Consider the following 24,998-nt stretch of genomic DNA (forward strand, 5'->3'; position numbering starts at 1 on the left):
GCTGGAGACAGGTGGAAATCTAATTATTTTATGATAAAAATTACATTAGCAGCTTGATTGCTTAAATCTTACATTTCACTCTCAGCTGCACAGAGGTCTGGACAGTTTCAGTCCTGCTCAGTCACATTTACTTTCTAGTTCCCCTGCACTGGCATAATTACGTTTTGTTCAGTTGCACGTGACTCAGAGGATGGTTTCTTTTCTTCTAAAACAATTTTCAACAAATACCTGAAAAATGAATGCTTTTTGCTTGCTTAATCCCTCTTGGAGCAAACCTGACATCTGACCAGGCAGAAAGGTTATGTGCTGACTCAATACTCAAAAACAAAGCAAGAGAACTCCAACGTGCCAAGTTATGCATGAGATAACTCAGGTTCTCATCTCAGACCATGTTCCGTTCAACAGGCTCCTACAACTTTTAAATACAAATGTTGGTTTTATCTACTTTACAATAGCTTCTAATGGCAAAATGAGCTACTGAGTGATTTCCAAAACTGGAAATGTTAGTGTTTCTGATACTCGTTTTCTGATAGAAGTGGAAGGACCTGTTAATGTCAAGTCTACCCACGCTACCACATGAATGTAATCACATTTAAGGACTTGTTTTGAAAAACACGTGAATTTCAGTTCAGCTGGAAGACCATTCCAGAACTTTACCCCAAATCTCTTTGCACTTTCACCCCACCCACATTCTGACAGCATGATCTGCATTAACACAACACAGCACTGCACACATCAATAACATGCTGCTACCTTGGACTGCCTGATACACTGTGCTGCCACAAAAAGCAGCACTGAACAAGCTCATCATCCCCAACTCATAACATATGCTTTCTGTTTTTTAATCATCTTTAGTGCTAGTCTCAGTAACAAAATACAAAATTCTGTATGTGGCATCAAGTTTATTTTACAGGTGTATCAGTTAAACCACGATCATTTGTATATATTCTTCTCATATCATATCCATCTTGATGATGAGCTCTTATGGGAATGTATATACAACAGATGATGGAAACAGTCTCAGGCACGCGGATCTTATTGTCAGAATTGCTATCACATTGCTATATGACTATTTAGCACACTGATACTGTATACAATGAATACAGATACTGTATTCATTGAATAGAGGGATCAGATTGATGCAGTGGACTCCAATTCCACTTGGCAGGCTGAACAATGAATTCTTTTAAAAATAGTATTCCTTGAGCTGATGTCTATTTCAGACAGCAATACTGTGCAGCTCATCAGAATGGCAAAACTAAACTAGTACTGTACTAATTTTATCATAAGCAAATTATACCAGCAGCATAATTAAGGGTGATAATTCAAAATAAAGTTGTCTGACAATCCTATAAGCAAGGCATCTCAGCTCTCCATGACATCAACACAAGGAAGATACCTGGGTTAACACCAACTCCAGCTGATTGGGTTTGGCAGTTCAAAAATGTTATTAGTAGAGATTCCCAATCACCACCTTCTGCTGTCCTGGCCAGTTGAGATGCATCAAGGATACGCAATCCAATTAATAAACATGACATGGCGCTTATTCATAATTATTATTGATATGTTCAACAAAAGTTGGTCATATATTTTTCATACACAGTATTGGTAAAATGTGGCATTTTCAAGGCAAGGAAGATAATCATTTATTTCGCACAACGGGAATCTAATGTCACCCTCATGTCTCCATATTAAAGGATTGCAGCAAAGACAGAAAAGGCGGGGACAGAATGATGTGCAAATGACAAAAAAGGAAGAATTTTAAAGCCACATTGCCTTGTAATGGATGTTCAGAATCTGATAGAAGTTCCCAGTTAATAACAGACAAAGAGAGTCCTCAGTGACCAACTACTGCTTAGCATTGCACGTTGAACTTAGTCCGGGAACAGGGATCGTATTCTCCTTTAAGAGCAAAGGGCTCTATTTGCAGCTAACAGAAGAGCTCAGTAAAGATATGTTTCACAAGTGCAAAGCATTCATACCTGAATGGAGTTAGACTTTAAAATAACAATCCAGCTGACATCAAACGGCCTCACAGATACCCCCCCTGAAAGGTTAATGAATCTTCTAATGCCTCAGTTCTGAATAAGGATGTCCAGAGGCATTTCAAAAAGCTGCTTAGCCTACAGCACTGCTTGGGTAGAAAGTCACAGAAAATTGGCGGAGGTGGGGCAGGCAGGGAATATGACTAATGCTTTTATGCTTGCACTAAGTGTGCTTTATGGCAGCAATGCATCACAGAATCCTCCAGATCCCACCTGCTAATACAGTTAAAAAGCTGAAGCTTTATCCTATTAAAATAATGGTACCCCAAGGAACAGATACCTTAGAAGATTATAGCAGTTTGCACAGCAATAAAGCTCAGCAGGAGATCCAGTCTGCATATTTACACCTGAAAATCCTACTTGGTAAACAATGTAGTTTTTTATAGAACACATCAGTCTTCAGAAACTTTTATAAGTTTATAAACTTTTAAAAGTTTATAAGATAATAAGGTAATTTCTCAGGTCTAAAAAGATCAAAAACATGGCTGAAATCACTCAGGCTCAAATCCTAACCTACAGCCAGGTGTATCTTACTTATAGCATGTCTTCCGAGATTCCATTTCCATTTGGAATTGAAACTTATGCTCTTTTTCTTTCCTCCCCTTCGGTAATTCAGGATGGAGCACCTGCGTTCAGATCTAGACATCATTACTGTCTGACCGATGGCTTTCCAGCAACCATTAAAGGAACTGGTAACTCAATTTGTTACGTTTACTTTCACAGCAAGGCTTGTTTTTGTGTTCTTTTTGGCACACTTCTTCCCCAGGTCTTTTATTTCTCTCCTGTCTTCTTTTCCCCCCTTCCAGCCTCTGAAGGCAAAGAATAATCAAAAAAGTAACACAGAAGGAAGGAAAGGAAAGTTGTGACTGTGCTGAATGAAACTGTTTGGCTCCTCTGAAACTCACTATGATCCTGTTATAGAATGGTTTGAAATCTAAACTTACTTGCCACCAGAGTAAAATCAAAATCACAAGTACAGTGTATATATTGCTGTTTAAAAGATTGAAGCTAACTAAAGGCAATTACAAATTTGACTTGTAGATTCAATAAGCTTCCTCTTTTCTTTCTCTCCTTCTGTCTTACTGAGCTATGTTGACCTTTACTGTATAGGTAGCAATTCTAGTCAAAATTTCATTCTTCCCAGAAGCACTGGTAACATAGGCTTTGAATTATCCGTTGGATTGCAGTTTGCTGAAGTCTTTGTACTGCAGCTCTGCCATATTTTTATTCATATTTTTCTTCATTCATTTTAGGGATCTTTTTAGGCATTATTGCTTTGTTAGTAAAAAATATTATATCATTCCTAGAAAAACTTACACTATTCATTGATTCACTGAATTATGCAACTGAAACCCCAGAGGGAGCTGCTCTTGACAGTCTGCAAGGAGCTCAGTACAAATGTTGCCCAAGGAAAGGTGAAGCACAAAACATGCACCTCCTCGCTACTGGATTTTATATTTTACTTCCAAAGCAGCCAATATCGGTATTCACTGTTGAGATTTTTTTTCCTTCTAAAGAGAGTATACATTTCTACATATCCCTCCACATCCAGGACATAAAGCCTCAAAATGTTTCTGTATACTAACTAAACAGCTTACAATCATATGGCATTCCTGCAATTCTCCCATGTCTGCACATGTGAGGATATCATCATTATATTCAAACAACCTGGTGAGTCTACGTAACATTTATTTATTCTGGCCCTATGGAAGTAAGAGATCTAAATGTCCCAGAGCGAAAGAGCTGCATAAAGAATATTTATATGACTAAGCCACAAGATAGTGAAACCTTAACACATCATTTTAAAAAACAGAAGACACCGTAGTTTTTGAAGTACAAAAAGCCTCAGACTTTAAGCATAAGAATAACTTTATATCAGTGCAGATATCAAGTTTGCTTAATTTGTTTATTTTTAGGGCAAAAGGACAAAGCCCTGAAATGTGCTTCCGTGTGCCACCCATTGTGAAAAAAAAAAAAGACTTATAACAAATTCCAGGACATACGGAGATGGTATGTTACAGACCACAGACCCATTAAAAACTGGACAGTAAGCAGATGTCACGACTTGAATGCCATGTCTAATGGAAACAAATCACAGCTACTTCACCTATCTGTTACTGCATTGCACAGGACAGGGTTGAAATTGGTTATAAGACACTGTCACCTCTTCATCTACAGAAGTGGAAATTAGATAGGCATAATGCATAAAAAACACTAGTATTGACATAAAATTTGCCATTCTTAACACATTTCAAATATATATTCAGTTGTATCTGGATGAGTTGGTGGGGTACATTTAGGAAAACTCAGTATAAACTGTTGGTAAGAATTATGACTTAAGAAAACAGAATCTGTACGAAATATTACATTGTTTTTCTGCAAGTATTCTTTTTCACTAAAGCACTAGTTTAAAACAGGTCAACCGTATCCCAGAATAAACTAAACATGTATTATCTGTATTATCTTCTGCTGGTTGGCTCCTGAAACTGAGACACACTTGATGCAATTTTATTTAAAAGTTCAAATGTCAAGCAGCCATAAGTCATTCTGCAGTCATTGCTTTTGTTAAGCTTAATGCAACAAGACAATGAATTCCATGGACAAGCCACAAAGCATTCTGCTGTCAAAGAAATCACACATTTGCATATAATAGGAAAAAAATCAGCAATAATTTTAAGCTGTTGCATCTCATTTTTGTTTTTGTCTTTTCTACTCTGTTTTGATGAACAAAATACTTTTCACTAACTTGTTTGCTCCGTACTGTTGTTTTCTACAGTAATCATAAACAGTTAAGAGCTAAGCGAGTCTCCACCTTTGAAAATAATGATTTTGTTTATGAGCAAGAAGAATCATTTAGATGACTAAGATAACATTTACACTCAAATTTTAATGCCAGTTTTGTATACATTATATTATTCATTGTAACAGTGCTTTTGAAGGCTGACATTTTGCACTTTACAAGAGCAAGGACTTGTTTGTTCTTGGCTTATTTTCTTTTTTAAAAGCTCTGTTTTCTCTCACTTCTGTTAAGATAGAACATTACATCAATTTTATATCAACTTACTAAATTATTTTAAAATAAAGTTCATTAGAGTAAACTAGGAGTTACACTTTGAAAGGACTGAAAAAGAATCCATGGCAATCTGAAGAGAATCTCCATTTATGAGTGGTGTGAGACTGGCAAAGAATAGGAAGAACAGTGTAAATTGATCTAATTTTAGCTGTACAGTCCCCTGTATCAAAATGCAAGGGGCCACACAATTACTCTTTAGGATTCAATCATGCAACAGTTATCCTGGAATAATCCTCTCTCACAATCTGAGCACCTCAAAACAGTAAACTGACAACAATACATACTTAATCTAAAACTTCCTATCACTGAGAGGAGCCAGACCTGACATAGAAATCACTGCACAGAGTGGAGATAAACATACAGTGGAACCAATTAGTTCCTTCTTTACTTCCTCTGTTGGTTTACATATATTAAATCAGACTAATGAATGTCATGACAATGACTATTCCAGAACAGTCATCTCACTAATGTAAATTAACTGAATTTTATTACGTAGCTGGTTCAGAGACTGGTAAACAAGAAGTGTACTGACATCTGCTTTCGAGAAGCACTTGAGCTTAAACAAAAATTTGCTCCAAGTCTGAAGTTCGCTGAAAAATAAGCCCAAAGCTCCCAACAGAGAATTTGAAATTTGAAATTCTCCTCTAAGGAGCTCTTGATTTGTACTTAACATGCAGAAAGATAATTACAACGTGCTAGAAATGTTTCTTCCAGAAAGCATTTTAACACAACCAGGCAGCCTCACAAACACATACAAGCATAACTTCTGTGGGCTGTAATTCAAACACAACAATTTTTCCACTTGTTAATCACAACAGAAAAATGAATCCACCAGATTCTTCTCAGACTAGATTTCCTTTAAAGTTACTTACACATAAACGATTTACTGAGAAAAGCTACAATACACAGAACTAACCAATGGCAAATAGCTAATGGACAATTTTTTTGATTCATTTACTTAAGAGTTTAAACACACCTAGAGAAAATAATTCTAATTCTGAAATCCAGAACAGCTCTTAAGACTAACTTTGGGAGATAGGTGGGAGAGAAAGTGAAAAAATAAAACAGGAAGGGTGGTTCACATCCAATACTTCTGTTTCTTTTACAATAGGTAAGCTTTGAAAGCCATAATCAGTAATTCGAGCACCACCTCCTCCCTGAAAGATAATATGAAATGGAGATCAGTTCCAAATACAATCCATCAATCCCAGTGCTAGCCAGGAAGAAGGCAAGATGACCTGTTTATTGATATATTGAGTCTATAGAAAGAGTCTAGGTTATTACCAGAAGTGCAAAACAAGCCGGACACCAATACATTTCCCTAATCATCTTTGCTTGGAAAGCCAACTGAAGCACTTCTTTTGGAATCCGAGAGCAGTTTTAATGAGGTGTAGGCTGAAGATAACGAGTGAATATCCCAGACGGATATTCACTGAGGAGAGCCATAGCTGTCTGTCAGTCAGAAGCACTACAACAGAGGCAGAGTACAGAGAGTACAAAATCATGTGAGATTACTTTTAAAAACCTGCAATTAACTCAGTGGTTACCACACAAGTGGTCACAGTAATACGCTGGAGAAGAACACAGAGATGGATGAGCAAATCCGTCTGGAAAAATAAATGCTCTCACTCCCACTGAATAAAATGGTGCTGGTAAGGCACCCTTCCAGTACTTGAAGGGAGAATATAAACAGGAGGGGGAATGGCTGTTTATGAGGATGGATAGTGAGAGGACAAGGGGGAATGGTTTTAAACTGAGACAGGGGAGGTTAGATTAAGATTAGATATTGGGAGGAAGTTTTTCACTCAGTGGGTGGTGACACACTGGAACAAGTTGCCCAGAGAGGTTATGGATGCCCCATCCCTGGAGGCATTCAAGGCCAGGCTGGACGTGGCTCTGGGCAGCCTGGTCTAGTGGTTGGTGACCCTGCACATAGGAGGGGAGTTGAAACTAGACGATCATTATGGTCCCGTTCAACACAGGCCATTCCATGATTCTATGATTCTATGAACAGGAGCGCCAAAGCACCACCATGTTCTACAGGGACAAGGGACAGCACAAGCTCAAGCCCTACCACGCTTTGTTTTCAGTGTTCATGTACTTTTGCTCACAAATAAAAGAGTGCTTGGCTCAGTTCTGTGTCAGGCAAATACAAGTGTAGGATTTTGCTTTTCTTCTGCCATAATGATAAAATACTCCATCACATAAAAAAAAAAAATCACAGTTAGAGCTACATACCTTCATAGTTATATGAAAATCATTTGCAAATGACTGGCATAAATTAATGCGAGAACATGTACAGAAAAACGTCGACCAGATATTGTTGTATTTACTTTGGACTTTGCAAATCATCCTGTGTTGAAATTGTATCTAAACGCATTGGAATCTATCCTCACATCTGGCTAGATTACTGAAATTTCTTATCAGAAATATACACACAAGGGAGGTCTTCAAAACATCCTATATATTGGCACTTCCAGTGGACAGCAAAAGTGAACTATAAGACTTAAGCGTTGATATTTTTACCTTCCATGAGGAATAGTGGATTTTAAAATCCATGGATTAAATAGGTACATAATAACTAGTATCTTGTAAATGGCAAAACTAAACCAAAGCTATTCCTTCTCATTATGTCCAGATAAGAGATATCCAACGTTCATCAATTCAGTTGAATCTGTAATACCATGCAATTCAGACTTAATGTACCTAGTACGTAAAATTGCCTGAGCACATTCTACAAACCTTGGGCATCCTCTCTCAGGCTAAAACATAAGTGGAATGAATGAACAGCTTAAGAGCATTACTAAATATGAATCTTTATTTGCAGAATCTTTGCTATATTCTATTTCACAAATAGGGTAGTGTGAAATCTGGTGTTAACAAGGAATGTTTACTCTGCGGTGGACCAGGAACTCCATATACAATGAACGAACAAATAAATAGCAAGATAGCTTGTATCATCTGAAAGCCTTCGATTTTCTTCTGGAATGCAGCATATGTACTATTACTTTGTGACATCAATAGTAACCTGAAACGGTGCTTCCAGGTACACGTACATCCATATTCTCTTATCATACAAAAAAGGCATTTTGAATCAAACAGTAGACTACAAACTAGATTTCTAATCAAGTGTTAGAAAAGCTTCACTAGTAGGTAGCTTTGCATACAACAGAAGCAGACTGAGTTAACCGCATGCATGAAAATCCAGCTCATTAAAACGCCACTTAAAAAGCTGCAAACACTTCTAATAAGCATTTCCGATTTCTGTAGAAAATACTTCAAAATAAATGACACTGCCGTGTCTCATATTAGTGAATATATATTTATGATTTGCTATAGTGTAACGTGTACCACTGAAACTTACAGAAGTAGAAAAAAATGATGTCAAATCCACATCATTTTACAACAACTACAACTATAGACATGGATTTAAAACTCTTACTGAAAATAACACATATAATTGACTGAGATCAAGTTTGAAAGTATACATACTTTTTTTAAAAAGGCAAGTCAGGAGAAGATTTAGCCACATCCTACAACAGACTAGATATACTCATGTTTATCCTTCATATTTATTTATTTATTTTTAATTCTTCTTCTCAATGTAAATGAGCAGAACCTAACATACACTTAGTTTCTTTAAGTAAGAAATCTTTTCTTTTTAGGGCTCTGTGAAGTAAACATTTTCCTGTGCACCCTGCTGACAATGTTGTAGGGGAGGCGAAATATTGCACAGTAGGCAAAATATTTCATCTTCAGATGTAAACATAAAACATGGCAGATGAAGAGATTGGGATTCCAGAATATTGAGTTTTGAGCTTTTACCTCCTCTAAGTCCCGGCTTTTTGGAATAGATATAAGCCACATCTGAACCAAAAACACACAAGAATGGGATTACAAAGGACTGCAGTCCAAATCTCATTTTACTGTTCCTTACATCTTCCCTTCTCTATTTCCTAGAAACTAAAAACATCTGGATATAAAGTCCTAACTTCATCAAAGCATAAATCCCTCTAAAAGGAATTCAGAGTTCATACATAACAGCTATTATTATTTGAGCAAGTGGAGCAGAGGGAGAAACATCAACAGGTAATTCTACCTTAAGCCAAGTGTTAATGTAAGATTTAGCAACTGTAGAAGGGAGGTGAAAAAAGTGCACTTGTTATTTACTTATTATTTCTACATTTTACAGTAAAGACTAATTGTATATTTATACTTTAAGATGAATTTTACTTGGTAATCATAATAATATGCAGTAAAAAAAATAAAACTTCATGTCTATAGAGGATACATCAGAATGTGCTTATATAGTTAAATAGAGTACTATATTGTATTTAATCCACTTAGCATTTTTTGAATTTTTCATAAAGGCAATAGATTTCACATACCTTTGAAATATTACTTGATCGACTTGTGGAACGCCCTGGGGATTTGTCATTCTGGAAAACATAATAAGGAGATGAGAAAAAAAAATTATGGCATGCAAATTCTACCTTCTTCTACCTTCTAGATCTTCTACCTAAGAAGAACTCTTTTTGTGATCGCAAATATACAGTTTCTCTGCTTTCAGTTTGGTCACTGACTGTACAGTGGATGACAGTTCAACACCCTAACGATTACAATATTCAGGTGACTTACATCAGTACAGTGGAAAGACGTTCTGCAAGAAATGAATGTTAGCAACTAATTACTGTTGTTCTCTTTTGTTGGTGGTGGCGATTTTTTTAAACAGCATTTTGATTAATGCATCATCATGGCCCCTCGTGAAAACTGCTACTCTTGTATGAACAGAAACATAGTGTGACAAATAATAAAATCCACCTACTTACACTGGATACAGACCTACTCAAAAAGTTGAACTTACCATTCAGGAAGATTAAACAGCACTGTATGACTTTGTGGCCAGACATATTCAAAGAACAATAAATTGTAGCTACTAGTACATACGGTTCAATTTAACATTCACTCCTCCATCCTCTCAGCTCCACAAAAAATACGCGTGAACGCCAAAGCAAGAGTCTGAAATCCACTAACAAAGTATACATTGAACATTGAAAAGCTACATTTCTACAGGACAACCTTTTTTTTTTTTTTTTTTTTCATCTGGTAATTCAAATGAAGTGAAGCAATGGTACAATTATTGGATCAGTACTTATGCTTCTCCAGCAATAAATTCAGCATTTCAGATGAATGTATTACTATTTCAGGTAAAAAAATATTTTGGAAAGAATGTTCATCTCCATGGTAAGTTCATGTTATCTTATAGTAATTATAGAAACGCTTTTCTCAGCAATGAAAATATAGGTTCAAGCATTGAAGAGAAATATTTATAAAAACAAAATATATTTTTACCTAGCAAGAGCTGAATCAGATATCACTCATCCAAGACTGTTAGATTATGTACTGGGAGAAGGGCACAAAAACCAAAGCAGAGTGTTCATCTTTGCAGTTTAATTTGTAACGCATGCATCACTGTAGCAGGCAGACAAATAAGATAGTAGTTTCCTATGTATATGTCAATAAAAGCCTTATTATGATCCATCTCTTCTCATGTTTCGTTTAAAGAGTGAAAGAAAAATACAGGAGCTGCCCATTAAAACGTTTAAATTTCCTACACTTCTAGTGCATATTTCTGGTTTACAAGTAGGTACTTCCCTGTTAATTTGTAGCACAGAACAGTTATGCAATGGCAAAAATAGAAAAAAGAGTAATAAGAAAAAAAGCTTAGGCAATTTATCAGCAAACAACTATTTTAATGTTAAAACTTCAACTCAACCCTGGTAAGCACATCCAAATGAAAAACAAACACAGTTGCACACAAATTTATTAGTCTCTACAGAAAGTTTCAAACTTACTTGCTGTTTCATATTTACCTAATGTTTCATATTTATCTACTGCCAGACCATAGGCAGCTCATGTTTTTGTTCCACCCCTCAGCATCATCGGTCTTTTATACAGGAAATATTAACATGCTGCACTCTTTCTCCTTTATCTTCGCTAGCAGTAAGTAGCACTACGTACTTCTGCTCTCAAAAAACCAGCATCACTGAACTACCTGACCATACATCATTCCTCACTTTATTCTCATATACAGGCTTCTTCTCAGGATTTAAACACTTTCAGGTTAAACTGTCAGAGTATCCTTTTTTGTTCTTATTCTTTTTTATTTTTTCCTGGAAAAGAAAAATTCAAGTTATCAGGCATTCATTCTATCTTGTCCTTGTGGTTGGCCTTGCTTTGAGCAGGGAACCGAACCAGATGACTCATTCTGACTTGACATATTCTTTGATTTTATTGTTACTTCTGTGATGTATTATGCACTGTAGCTTTGGTATATATGCTTAATAAATTACCATTTTCTTATACTTTCTAGACAAAATTCAATATATACACTTTTGCACGTCTTCATTTATATCCATAAAAAATATACTTCATATTTTCTGGGTTAATGTACAGAGAAGCTCAGATTTGACCTCAAAATAATCAAAGTTACAGACCCATGAAATTATTTCCCCCTTTCACCATTAGGAAATACGAATGGGGTTCATAGTTGAGAAACTCCCTGCTGGAAGTATGCAACCTTTATCCTCCATCACTAAGACTAAAGAAATATTTTGTACTTTCTGACAGCGTAGTGAACTCTGCACGTCTAACTTACTCTCTTTTAATTGTCTGTCATCAAAGATTCATTTCTAAATTCTGTTTCCTGGCTGCAGTTCTCCAGGACTTTTACATGATGCACTCTTCACTATGGAATATATCTCCTTTACTTTAGTTACAACAAGCTCCAGATCCTCCAACTGACATTTCCCAGCATCAGACATTTCATGGCAATTTATCCCAAGAACGATAAAACAAAAAAAAATTGCACTAAATAAACATAAATTGAAGATAGAATTCCTCATTCACGTTCACACTGAAGTCACATGATTGTTCATACAAAGAAAGTACAGAACAGAACAGTTATAGAAAGATCTCTTTTGAAATTCTGTCTTTAAAGAATGCCTGTGCGCTTCTATTACAATGACTTATCTTTATGAAATAATTCATTAAGAACAATTGATTCATTTTCTTACCATCGGTGAAGAGGAACTTTCTGTACTGAAGAATGTTTTTCTTGCAGGCTTGCCAAACAGTGATAATAAAGATTGTTTTCCCATACATTCAGTATTATTTTACACTTGAAAGGTATCCAAGTGAGGATGGAAATGAATAAAAGAAAAAAGATCCATTTTTTTCTTTTTTAATGTAAGAAATAATTGATCTGTCTTCTTTTTAAGCAAAGAAATCACTATTTTGATACATTTTAAAGGGTTTGTTCACTAAGAAGTTCAACATTAATGTCGAACCACCTACAAGGTCACTAGGCAAAAAGCCCACGTAGAAGGTTAACATTAGCAGACTGAAGGTCTATATCGTACACTACTGCTGTACAGAAACAGCTGATCACCATAAATAAAGCTTCCTAAGAAGCCAAAAGAACTTCAAACATGCCATTCTGGCTATCATCTGTGGGGGCAATATAATCCAACATGACATAAAGCAGTTACCTAGAAGCATTATCCTATAAGTTGCTTATTTTCCATACTATCTGCACAATATATAGCATACATATGGGTAGAAGAGTAGCTAGCCATCATATACCTATTTCCCTATTAGTGGGCTGTTCGGGTTACCCTTTGGAAGAATCATGTAGAGGTGCATTACTTGCCATATCCCCTGTGACTTATTTTGCAAATAAGATCTCCCTGGTTACACTTGCAACACACAAGACCACACAAACCTCAAGTTGGTACTTTGGCTGCAATAAGAATCATAGAATCACAAAATTACTTGGGATGGAAGAGACCCTAAGGATCAAGTTCCATCCTCCTGGCACAGGCAGGGCTGCCAGCTACTAGATCAAGTACTAGACCAGGCTGCCCAGGGCTCCATCCAACCTGGCATTAAACACCTCCAGGGACAGGACACCCTCAGCCTCTGGGCAACCTGTTCCAGCACCTCACCACTCTGTCTGTAAAGAACTTTCCCCAACATCTAATCTAAATCTCCCTTCCTTTAGTTTTAAACCATTCCCCCTTGACCAATCACTATCTACTCATTTGGGTCCTTTTCTCTCTTACTTTACATCACATCAGTCTCACTGTACACACTGTAGCAGCTTATCAGTACAAGCTGATAACAAGCATGAGACATATCCTGGAAACTGATACAGTATCCTCTTAATTTGAAAATGCTAATTGCAACTTAATGAGGCTCAGAATAATTTTTCTCACAGGCCAAGATGAGACGTTAGTGGGTTTGCTGTTACAATACAAGGGTTTCACAATTATACTTCTACCTGCAATGGTATGGGTGATTTCCACATTACAGAAACTAACTACTTTCTCTGTATTTCCTTAGATGTTGAGATCAAAACTGGTTTAAATATACAAAGTAAATATACAATTATATTAAAATTAAATCTAACAGTGAATCAATGCTGAAACACAGTACAGGTGTTGAGAGAATACTGCCAGAAAACACCACATGCTAAACACTGGAAACTGTTTTGAAGTAGAAAGGCATCACCTGACAGAACTTCAATTCCTTCAGCAGCTCACATCAAGAGCCACTTTTTGACTTTGTTGCACCATGTTTAGGAAAAGAAAGAAGTTCCTAGAAATCCTTGTCAAAATTTCAAATGAAAGATTCATAAGGTTGAAAAGAAATTCAACAGAATTCAATAAACTTGCAGTGTATGTCACATACCTGTCTCTGACTGACTGTGAGATAAGAAGCTAGTTAGAAGCTTCTCTTGGAAAATGACTTCTGGCAATGCCTTATACTAATGAGAAGGTTAAAGGAACAAAACAAAAAATACAAAAGGCTGGGATTTCAGAAGACAGCATACAAAGGTGAGCAAAAATTTTACAACACAGAAAGCATGCACAGGAGGGAAAGGGTCTCTAACTCCTTTGGCTCATTAGTACCTCCTGGTTACTGAAAGAAAGTATACTTGTTCATAAAGAAATTAGGATAACCAGGAACTGGGGGCTGGAATATCCCTCTGTGCTTTCAGACCAAAGAGAAGCCATTTGATTCAGTTCACAGGCTGAAGGACATCACACTTTCCCCTCAGTGAACAAATGACTGAGTGAACAAATCTTAAACTGATCTAAGAACAGTCTTCTATATTGTTCTTGCCTAGCTGCTAGAGGTTAATTACTTATTTAGCTGAGTCAATGAAACATTGCGCAAAAATCCACCCTGAACCCCATATGTCTCAGGTTCAAGTTGAACAAGTTACCACAGGGGAAGTTTCCAATATAAGCTATTTTATGAAGTTCTGGTATGTCAGAAACATCACAAGTCGCATACATATCCCTCAGCAACAGAACATCTTTCAGAAAGAAAATCCAAAGCAAACAAGATGCTAAAACACTATCTCATATATCTCAAATGTACGATACATTTCTACGTCCAAAGTATCTAATAGTTAAACTACCAAATAGAATTGAAGGGATTTGTACAAAGACATGTGAATAAGAAGTACCAGCATTTGGGACTTTCAACAGAACGCATCCAGTTTTGAAACTCCCTCCACTTACATCCATTCAAGGAGGTGGAGCTGCAAGGTGCTCAGCATACACTTATGCAGTAAGCAACACATCGCCTCTCGTGAATGGAATATTACTTACAGTTAGAATTAAATGAGAAATGCAGTGAGGGATCATGTAACTAACTAAATCTTAAGAAGCTATTAATAAATAATGATAATTTTTTAAAAAGAAAAAAAAAAGTAAAAAGAAAATAAAAGTAACAGAGATAGAATAAAAAATACATTTACAAAAATATCACTAATTTTACCTGTCATGTCACAATACAGAATGACATAAACAGTAAATTTTTTCCTATGCATACAAGTATTTAAAAGACCATGTTCTTTAGAGTCAAAAGAGTAATCTACAGGGATAGGGAGTAATGGCATCAATTCATTATTGCCCGTTTGTGGCCAGAAATTATTGAATATATACATACTCAAATACAAGACTCTAACTTTGATACATAGTTTCTATAGAAGATTTATTTGTCACATTTACAATTAAATCTTGTCCTACAGACACCTCCCTAACATATTTGTGTTTCACTGCTATCTGCTGATACTTCTCTTCACCAAAAATAGTTTTGTTATTATTAGTGTCTAACTACAGCCTATTTAATGTCTATCATTTTACTATATTAATCAGAGAGCTTCAGTTATAACAGATATAAATAGAATTTATGAAAGATTTCCACATGTCAAAACCACCCTCTACTTGATTGCTAATATCTAAATCACCTGGCAATGATATACAGCCTGCATGATTGCACTAACACTTGATTGACATTCACTTATTAGCAGAGACACGTTATGAGAAATGTGTCTGGGTATTGTTGGTAAAGATACCTTACCTTTGAAAATTACAAATGCTATTTTTAAATCATTTTTCCTTTGCATTACTCAGCTACAGAAAATGAAGACAACCACCAATTTTTTTTTTTCTCTCTGCATACGAACGTAACAAATAGTCTGGAGGCTATAATTTGTCACTCTGTTTTCCTAATATGTGACTGTCAGTTCAACATTGTTTTATTACTGCTACATAGGTGTGACATATATATTACTAAACATCTCTGTTTCAAATATCGTCCAGTGAAATAAGGCAAGTTTTTAATTATCACTTATATTCACACCATGTAATTACTTTTAAATAGTTCTGACCTACGGAAAATGAAATTGAAACAGAATCCTTTTCACTATGACATAAAATTCTCTCTCTTGTATGATGAACAAAAATGGAACACAAACTTCACTGCAGCATTCTTGAATCAAGCAGTACTATTATCTACACACATTACTATCACTTATGGATAACATATGTAATCATTTTCATCTGTGATCAATAAACGGTGATTTTTTTCATTGCTACTGATTTGTAGACACTATCTCTAGTTTCCAAAGCTCACAGTACATAATAAAATTTTGCTTTTCCACAAGACTCTGGGAGAGCTCACTCATTAAGATGAAGATGACTAGATCTTTTCATTGCCATGTTGAACTCCAATCAAAGGTAACTCAATTATCAAGCTGAATACTTCTTTCTTCTATGTAAGACATCCATTCCTCATCTGTTGAAATGTTTCCCCAAACATCTGGTCCATGCAATGATCCTGTCTTGTCTGAACACTTTTGGTGGACAGTACGCAATTTTTTTGTTTTATTTTGTTTTTCTCTCTTTTTTTTTTTTTTTTTTTTAAGGGAAAGTAGATACACACAATTGTCTTGGACCATGCCATCTAAACTTTAATTCACAGTATGATATGCATTCCATTTTTTATTTGTTAAGTATCAATATATTCAAATTCTTTAATGAAAAGACAGACTAATTTCTTCCAGAGGACAGAATTCAGAGGTCACTATCTTGTCTGCCAGTTACTGTGATCTGCTGGATTTCAGCCAATTAATATCAGAGATGAAAGGCTCTGGCTGGCCAAGTACTCGTCTAACAGCCAAATATTTATCAAAGGACAAAAGACTAATTAAATATACAAAGTCAAAGTATCTCAAAACGGAGCTATAAAAAATGTCTTGATTACATGCTGTATGTTCATCTACCACCTTCTTTATATCTATCTTTTATCTGATTACAGGTTTTAAGTCATCACTGTCTCTATAAACTGTACACTCAAACTCCCTCAAGTAAAAGGGAAAATGAAAGAAAATAGCATTTTTCCCAGTCCTCTAAAGGCTGTCTAAGCATTCAATAGGTACAGGTGGTCCAGGACAGCAAAATAGAAAAGAAGAATGAAAATGAGCTAAACAACATGGAAATTAACTCCAGAGCAGAGTATATCGATATGTGGTACTTATATATCACAATAATTCAGCACACTCGAGAGGCCAGAATCTTAGCACATTGCATTATAAATGCTATTTCTATAAAAATTCAAAATGCTTTCTTTTTCAACTCACCCATTCCCTTTCCATCACGTCAAAGTATTTTCCCTTTCATAGACTCATGGTATTACAATCACTGGCCACTCTAACTCAGTATTCAGGCTAAACTCCAACAAGAACAGAGAAAAAAACTATGGATAAAATTAAGTTCTTGATCTAAGATCTTGATACATACATTAGCAAAAGCTGCTGCTGCTCTTTGGTGCTCTTAAGCCCATGATTTCAAGAAATTGTAATTTTTAAATTATTCTCCAGCTACTTTGTAGAATGCTTTGAATTATATATCATACATTGCTACCCACAGGCTAACTCAAACTATAATTATTAATGTTAATATGAAACATCTTGGCCAACTTCTTCTTTCAGTCACACTAATGTAAAAAACGCATAGTCTGAGTCCTAATTCTATAAATGGCAAGAAGAATTTGGTTACACCTATATCAGTGATAGAAATCTAGTTCTCATGGCAAACTATGCATTATTGCTTTGCAGGAATAAACTATCAGAAGATTGCATAAAACTGTTTTCAAAAGAAAATTAAAAAATAGGTTTACTTATTGAGTCACTACATTTACACTTATATAAATTAAAACAGTACTTTCTACATCCTTTCAGAAAATACTGTGATGGAATAAGGAAGCCAAAGAGATACATAATAACAAGCAATCTGGTGCACTTCCATTCCTCATATTACACTACCTTAAAAGGAGCCCATGGCAAAACCAGTAAGATAGCACGTAGCTTCATGGATGTGCTTAAGTGTGAAGCAGTATTTTGTTAATCTAAGCGATAAGAAAAAAAATCAACAGAAACAGAACTGGAGAACAAACAACTCATTATTACAGATCTCACTTGTGACACGTTGTCCGTGCAGCAAACTTGCATCTCAAGGATCTCCACAGGAATGTAAATGGACTTGTAAGCAGAGCTCACAGAAAATAGTGACATTAAATAAAAGTGGGAGTAAGAGAACTTGGCTTCAACCCTGGTGATTGCTAATACCAGAGGCGGCCACAAAAAAACAGAAATATTACCAGCTGAATAATTTGTGTACCTGTAGGTCTAGGTTCAAAGGCCTAAAGCACTTACCACTACGGCCGTAGTATGTCTGAAACTCTAGAATCACAAACTGAAAACAATAAATATAAGAGCATGAAGGAATGTCATACCAGGTGAATCCAAGATGCGCATGGATTCCACAGACTCATTTATCAGCAACTTTCCTCTCTCCTCTGTAAATCCCAAAGTACATCTTAATGTTAGATTAACTGAGCTTAATAGTTAAAATATCAGAGATAATTTGGGGCTCATTGTTTAATTATATACTCATTAAGTTAGTCAATTAGACAGTCTATGATTTTCACCTTAAATTTGAATGTTGCAATTCCTCCCCTAAATGTCAAAGCAAAATATAAAGTTTAGTGCTTGGATAAGAAAGATCTGTAAAATATTTATTTTCAACAAAGCTGATGAAAGCTCACTGAGTGATACATTTATTCATACTAATCTGTAAAAAAAACTGGAGGAACCAGACAGCTTCAGGTTAAAAGTAATAGTAATTTTAAAAAGGCAATGAATTTCCCTCTGCTTCAGAACTAATTCTAAAGTTCATTCAAACTTTATTTCTACATTATTTGATCCAGTGGTCAGCATCCTTCATAAATGACAGTACACCCATCAAGGCGGGCAAACTTTCACACCAGGAATTTTTAATATATATGTCACCACAGAACTCCATTACAGAAACAATTATTTTGTTACAAGTAACCTCTGTCTAATTGGCATCTGTAAAGTTACTGAAACTTCTCATAAGGAATATAGCAAAAGAAATTAATACAGGGTTATTACTGCAAAAATTCAGAAATGTGCCATTTACTCACACTCTACTCAGTGGAGCTGCTGTGACAACAGCTGGATTTTTATTTCAGTTATGTCTGGAGTATTTTATGTCAGCAAGGCTCAGGATCGAGGCCACAGTTGTTTCATTTTGTCTTTTTTTTTTTTTCTTTTCTCTCTTTTTTAGTCTTCCTTAAACATTCCGTTTACTTATAGTGAAAGGGTGCTGGAGAATTTACAGCCAAATTGGGCTTATTCTTAGCACTCAAAGCCTGCCTATTAATATATATTCATTTATTCAGCCAGAGGGTGGAGGGAAACCATTATACAAAGGTGTTATTTGTTTTTGATGTTTTTTTTTTATAACTACATCAGTGTTTAATTAAAAGGCTAAATTTTAATCTTATTTTCTACTTACAATAATGTAAGTCAAAACAAGTGTGGAACCTATGTTACTTATAATACACATATTTCTAAGCAGACTTGAACAGCGAGTCAGAAATGTTCACAACAGAGGCCTTTTATGGAGCTTTTCCTCCCAGACAGATGAGACCTATATATTCATCTCTAAGATGGGTTGAGAGACAGACACGTACACCACACCTCTTTCTGACTACTCCTCCCCAGCAGATTTTGTGCTGTAAGACAAATATGTCTGATGGAAAGAGGAACACCAAGGGGAAGAGAAGGTCTGGGGGAAAGAGATAATGAGAAGACTGCTCTACAATGAGAAAAAGCCTTACTTAAGACAAGGGAAGACTCTACTGTTGGTAGCACAATTTCATAATCCAGATGTGACTAATAAATGAAAGAACAGAAAAATAAAACTGAAATATAAAAAGAGGCTCTGCCAAATTATCTGATTAGCTATAATGTAAAGACACTGTAAGCAGTTGTTAATTAGTCCCAGTCAGACCTTCAAACCTAATAAAAAAGTCCTTGGCATAATTAGGACAGACGATAATTCAAACTTTCCCAGAGTGGATATAAATAGCTACTTACCAGAATATAGAATAGCCTATATTTATTTTATTCATATCTGTTAATTACTGCATAGAATTTAAACTAATGAGTTGGGAGCAACAACCTGACATTGTAATTGACTCCAGTATTTGCACACAATATCCTATGCATTTATGTTTTTCTGTACGCATAGGCTCTAGCTGTTAAAAACACCACTGGAATTTAGTCCCTCATTCAGGAAACATTTTAATTACCAACTTAAATATCAGTTAATACCTTCTGCTTTCCTTTTTTTTTTTTTTTTTCTTTTTCCATTACTGAAGGCAACAATGAAGCATATTTGATCCCATTTTATTCTCTTATGTATTTTCTCACCAAGGAATGCTGCTTCTCTTAGTCACAACACATAATATGAAACAAAACTAAATACAAATCACGATAGTTGTTTTCTAACCAGGTACCATACCTTCTCTCTTTTCACAATGGCAAGTCTTCAACATAATACATGTTCTAGATTTTTAGTCTGCAGTTCACTTTTGGATTTCCAGCAGGCTGTGTTGGAAAGGACTTCCAGTACAGTTTTATTGTTGCAAGAAAACAAATGATGCTTTGTCACTTATACCTGAAGCAGGTATTTATCTGGTAACTTCGGCAGTGTCAATCATGAACCAGTTCCACTGAAGATTTGGCTCACTCATCTCCAGCAGTGACCCACAGTTTGCAGTATGATACTGTAGTGGAATTCCAAGGTCACAGCCTGAACCAATGGGTGGGCTACATGAGTGTGTGGGTGCCTGGAGCGGGGGCGTAGGTGGTCCAGAGCCACCCCTTCTTGTCTTTGTGATACTTCCCGTGCAATCTGAGTCCACGCAGGTCCCCCTTTGCCCCCACCCTTCTCTCCAGAGGCATGATGGTACTAACAGGGGAGGGTCACATTCCTCAGCTCATCCCTTTCTCCAAACTGTTACGGGGAGGGGTGAGTTAATTCCTTTTTGATATGTTTTCCTATAGCGCCTTTTTCTCAAATAAAGGCTCTGTCATCACCTCTGTTTGTTCTACAGACACATGCAGGTCATCCTCAACAACATGCATCTTTAACATATTTGAGAACCAGTTCTACATTGACTTACACAGCCACAGAAATGCAGATGGCATCCAAGTGACTCTTTCAGATGTAAAAAAACATCTTTAGCTCCAATTTACTTTTTTCACATCTGACAAAAAGAGCATTCTTATCTGTTATTGATATAAACAAGCAAAATGGCACTTTCACAATCTGAGACACTAGGGAAGAAAAAAATAGAGAGAAGAGCCTCAAACAAAGGAATAGACATTCAATTTCAGGCTGAAAGGTACTGAGCCAATTTTTTTTCACTTGCTTCAAAACTTGAGTTTCTTATAAGATTTAGATGCATACACCTTTATTCCAAAGAACTTACTTAGTTTTAACACTATCTTACAGAGTCAGTAAACAGGAAAGATCACAAAAAATGCCATTAGAGAAACAAAGAACTTCAGTATCTTCTTCATTGTTCCCACTTCACAATAAAGACAAAGCATGAAGGCATAATTTCAGTATTACAATTTAAGTTAAACTTCATTTTTTCCAAGCTCAGCTGTATGGTTCATCGCTTCAATAATATACTTTTTCTTTTGTCTAATTCTGGATAATTCTAATATTTCTGGATGTCAGTGATCCACTAACCCAACGTGGCTCTCAGTAGTGCAAAAAATCTATGCTTTCTTGAGTATGTTTCAAATATGTATCCCGGTTGGGAGGCTCATTAAACTATGATTCTATCTCTTTTCCCAGTTGTAAAGGTCAGCATCCAGATTTAATCTCCACTGAAACAAAATTAAGCTGTTGCACTCAACGCAAGTAGACTGTGCTACAGCCACTGAACTGTAATACAGCCAGGCGCTACAGCACATAACTCAGCTACATTAGAGACTAACTGAGAAGCGAAGACAAGGACAAATGGACAGAACTTCTCAATGTGATGCCAACTAGCATGATGAGGAACATAACCTTACATTGTGACTAGCATGAGAAATTTTACTGACAATAAAAGAGGAAAAACTAATCCCCAATAACAATAGTTACTTGATGACTTCTCTATGAAAACCACTGGATGCTTACTAACCTGAAATTACATCTTTTTTTTTTTTTTATCTAATAAAATCCTTTTACTGCTTTCTGCCTTTTTATTGCTAGTTTTATGGGATTGTAACAAATGGGAAGTACAAAACTGTGACTACCATTTACACATCATCTAGCTGGAATGGATGATGGAAGCCTTGTTTCCATAGTGCATGCAAAGGCAGCCACAATCACACTCCTGGCGAACACAGATATCTTAGCCACTGCAATCTCATCCTGCACTACTCTTGGTAAGCACAGAGTGAGATCCTTTCCTTCCCTGCATTATGCTTCCTAAATAAATTGAATTAAAATATGCTCAGCAGATCTAGATAAGAAACAGAACATTAAGTATTACACAGATAAAATAGGTCAGGCCTACATGATGTAAAATACCTATAAGGCAAAATACTCTTTATACAAAGCAACTGAGAGAGAAAAGCCATATAAAGGTCTCAGCTCCCCCTCCATGCAATGGACAATTCCATAATCACAGAATCACGGAATTGTTGGGGTTGGAAGGGACCTCCAGTGATCACTGAGTCCAACCCCCTGCTAAAGCAGGTTTCCCGGAGCAGGTCATATGGGTAGATGCCCAGACAGGTCTTGACTGTATCCAGAGAAGGAGATATTCATGTTCATAAACCTGCAGTCAATCTCTCAGGCTCTATTTCCTCATACGCAGGTAATTGGTTGTCTGCAATTAGCTGCAGTTCTTTCACTGCAAAAATCAGTACTAGGAGCACTGAGCCAGGTGCAGAGTCTACAAGGTGCAAGGAAGATCTCCCCATGCTACAGCTGAGATACCCCGTCAACAGCAGGGATCTACTCTTCCACTTTAATCATAAAGAAGCAACATCTTTTCACAGATCAAATCTGAAATGCATTCCAAGCTAAATTCCAGTCTTAAACACAGGGCATGAAGCTTTGAGTTCATATTTACGTTAGCTTTTCAGTTCAGTTTTTCAGTGTGCTTCTCCAGGGGCTGTAATTGGTACATGTCCTTTTATAGCACTGAGAAAACAAGATGTGAAACATGAGCAGAGGATGAAAACTTGCATGCCTTTTACAAATCCTTACTGAAATCTGAGAGTAGATATTGGGATATCAGTAACCTCCATTGCAGCCAAAAATAAATGATCCCCATGCTTTATTTAACTATTTGGTATAGTCAAATATTCACTTGATAATCCATTAAGGTGCTCCCTTCACGGGATCTGCAGTAGCAGTGAGTGAGTCAGTTGTGTGCTGACCTCCACGGAAACAAGGTTGTATATTTGGCAATTAAAAATCTGGTAAATTAAGGGTAATTTCCTCTCCTCTCTTACTCTCATGCACTTTAAACAGCATAAAAAGGAAATAAAGAAAAATATAATAAACAACTCATGATATTTCTAGGGTGAAAATTATATGTACCACTGTAGGTATTATCTGCCAGTAAAGAATTACCACTAAAAGGTTTTATATAATTACTTGTTTCAATAAATTTAGTTGGACAAGAATCTTACCTGTCACATGAACATTCATTGCTGTATCACTAGCTTATTAATTATGCATTTGCAATGTATTATAAACTGCCATCTCTGCCATAACAAAGACTTTCTAGAAAATGCACCGTATTGTATTCTGTTTTCTTAGTGGAGCTGAAAGAAAAGAAAATCACTTTCCTTCCAAAGGTTCCTTGCCATAATCTTTTCAAATTCATCTGTAGCCACCACAGAGGCATGCATTTTCTTATCAGACCATCTGTCCTCTTTTCCTCTTGCGATTAAGTCACTTGTGAGACAGTTCGTCAATTAAGTTAGCACAGGCAAGCCTTTCTTTTTTTATTTCTTTCCCAGTATTTTGCTTTAGAATTGTTGGTGACCTGACTGCACCTCTGCAGTTCTTCCTATTGGTACACACAGTCAAACCCAAATATTAGAATAAGCGTTATCATTCTAAGCTATATATAAACATTTTCAAAACTGAAGAGAAATTAATAATAATATTAATCCCTATGAAGATAGCTGATATTCACCTATATCTCTTTGGAGATCAAATCTGTCAGAATGAAATTCTGCATCTTGGCTTATGAAGCTGTTTGACACGTGCTTTTTCTTTGCCTTAGCACTTACGTATTTATTCCAGACTTCAAAAACTAAGAATCTTGGAATTTTCCACATTTTTTATATTGCATTCAGTACCTCTATGTTGGGAAAAGACAAAAAAAAAACCAAAAACCTAAGTTAGTTCTATATGTTGAAAAAACAAAGAAATACACTCTCTTGATGAATATATGTAAAAAGATAGGGACAATAAAAAGCAACCACAAGCAGTAAGTTGCAAAATGAATTAGCATTCACAGTAATTTCTTTCTTCCTTCAAACACATGAAGATCCTAACACAAAATTTGTACCATCAATAGATGGAAGGGTGCCCACACAAGAAACAATTAAATAAACTATAGCTGTTCAAACAGGAAGTGGGACAACAGAAGCAAAATGCAACAGAGGGACAAAAAGCCATAAGAGGTATGGCAATTGTTTCAAAGTTTGAACAAGTGAAAGGACTTAGCTCCATACCGTAAGTGGCCGTTTAATAAGCACTGCCTCAGTCAGCACCATCCTTCCAATTTGCCATCAGTTGGCTTGCCTTACTTTAATAGACATAAAATGGGTAACGATAAAACTGATATTTTCAATATCCAAGACAGGGATACATGAGAATATCTTGCATCACTCAACAGAGCTGTTGTACAGGCATTAAATCTAACAACATGTCACTAATTCAGTGCTGGAAGACATCCTGATAAATGTAAAACAAGGGTTTTGAGATGTACTCAGCACTTATTGCTCCCACTAACATAAATAATAGTTCCTGGAAACTCAACAGCACTGAAAACTGTGAGGAGATTATTTTTTATGTAAATATGAAAACTTGTCATGAATTCAGACTGCCTGAAGGTTAGATGAAATCACA

At 36.0% G+C, this 24,998-nt stretch overlaps 1 protein-coding gene across 5 annotated transcripts in view; it reads right to left on the minus strand.

Moving 5' to 3' along the window:
* Window positions 1-24,998, minus strand: part of MARCH1 (membrane associated ring-CH-type finger 1) — a 220,403-nt gene that overhangs the window by 38,859 nt on the left and 156,546 nt on the right. For all 5 annotated transcript variants that reach the window (XM_004940913.5, XM_015285291.4, XM_015285292.4 and 2 more), the window contains one exon: window positions 9,507-9,557. Coding sequence is in view for 4 of the 5 variants with exons in the window: in XM_015285291.4 (XP_015140777.1) it covers window positions 9,507-9,557 (51 nt within the window). In the remaining variant the exon portion in view is untranslated. The remainder of the gene's footprint in view (window positions 1-9,506; window positions 9,558-24,998) is intronic.

This window comes from Gallus gallus, chromosome 4 (genome assembly GCF_016699485.2).
Source record: "Gallus gallus isolate bGalGal1 chromosome 4, bGalGal1.mat.broiler.GRCg7b, whole genome shotgun sequence".
Taxonomy (NCBI): domain Eukaryota; kingdom Metazoa; phylum Chordata; class Aves; order Galliformes; family Phasianidae; genus Gallus; species Gallus gallus.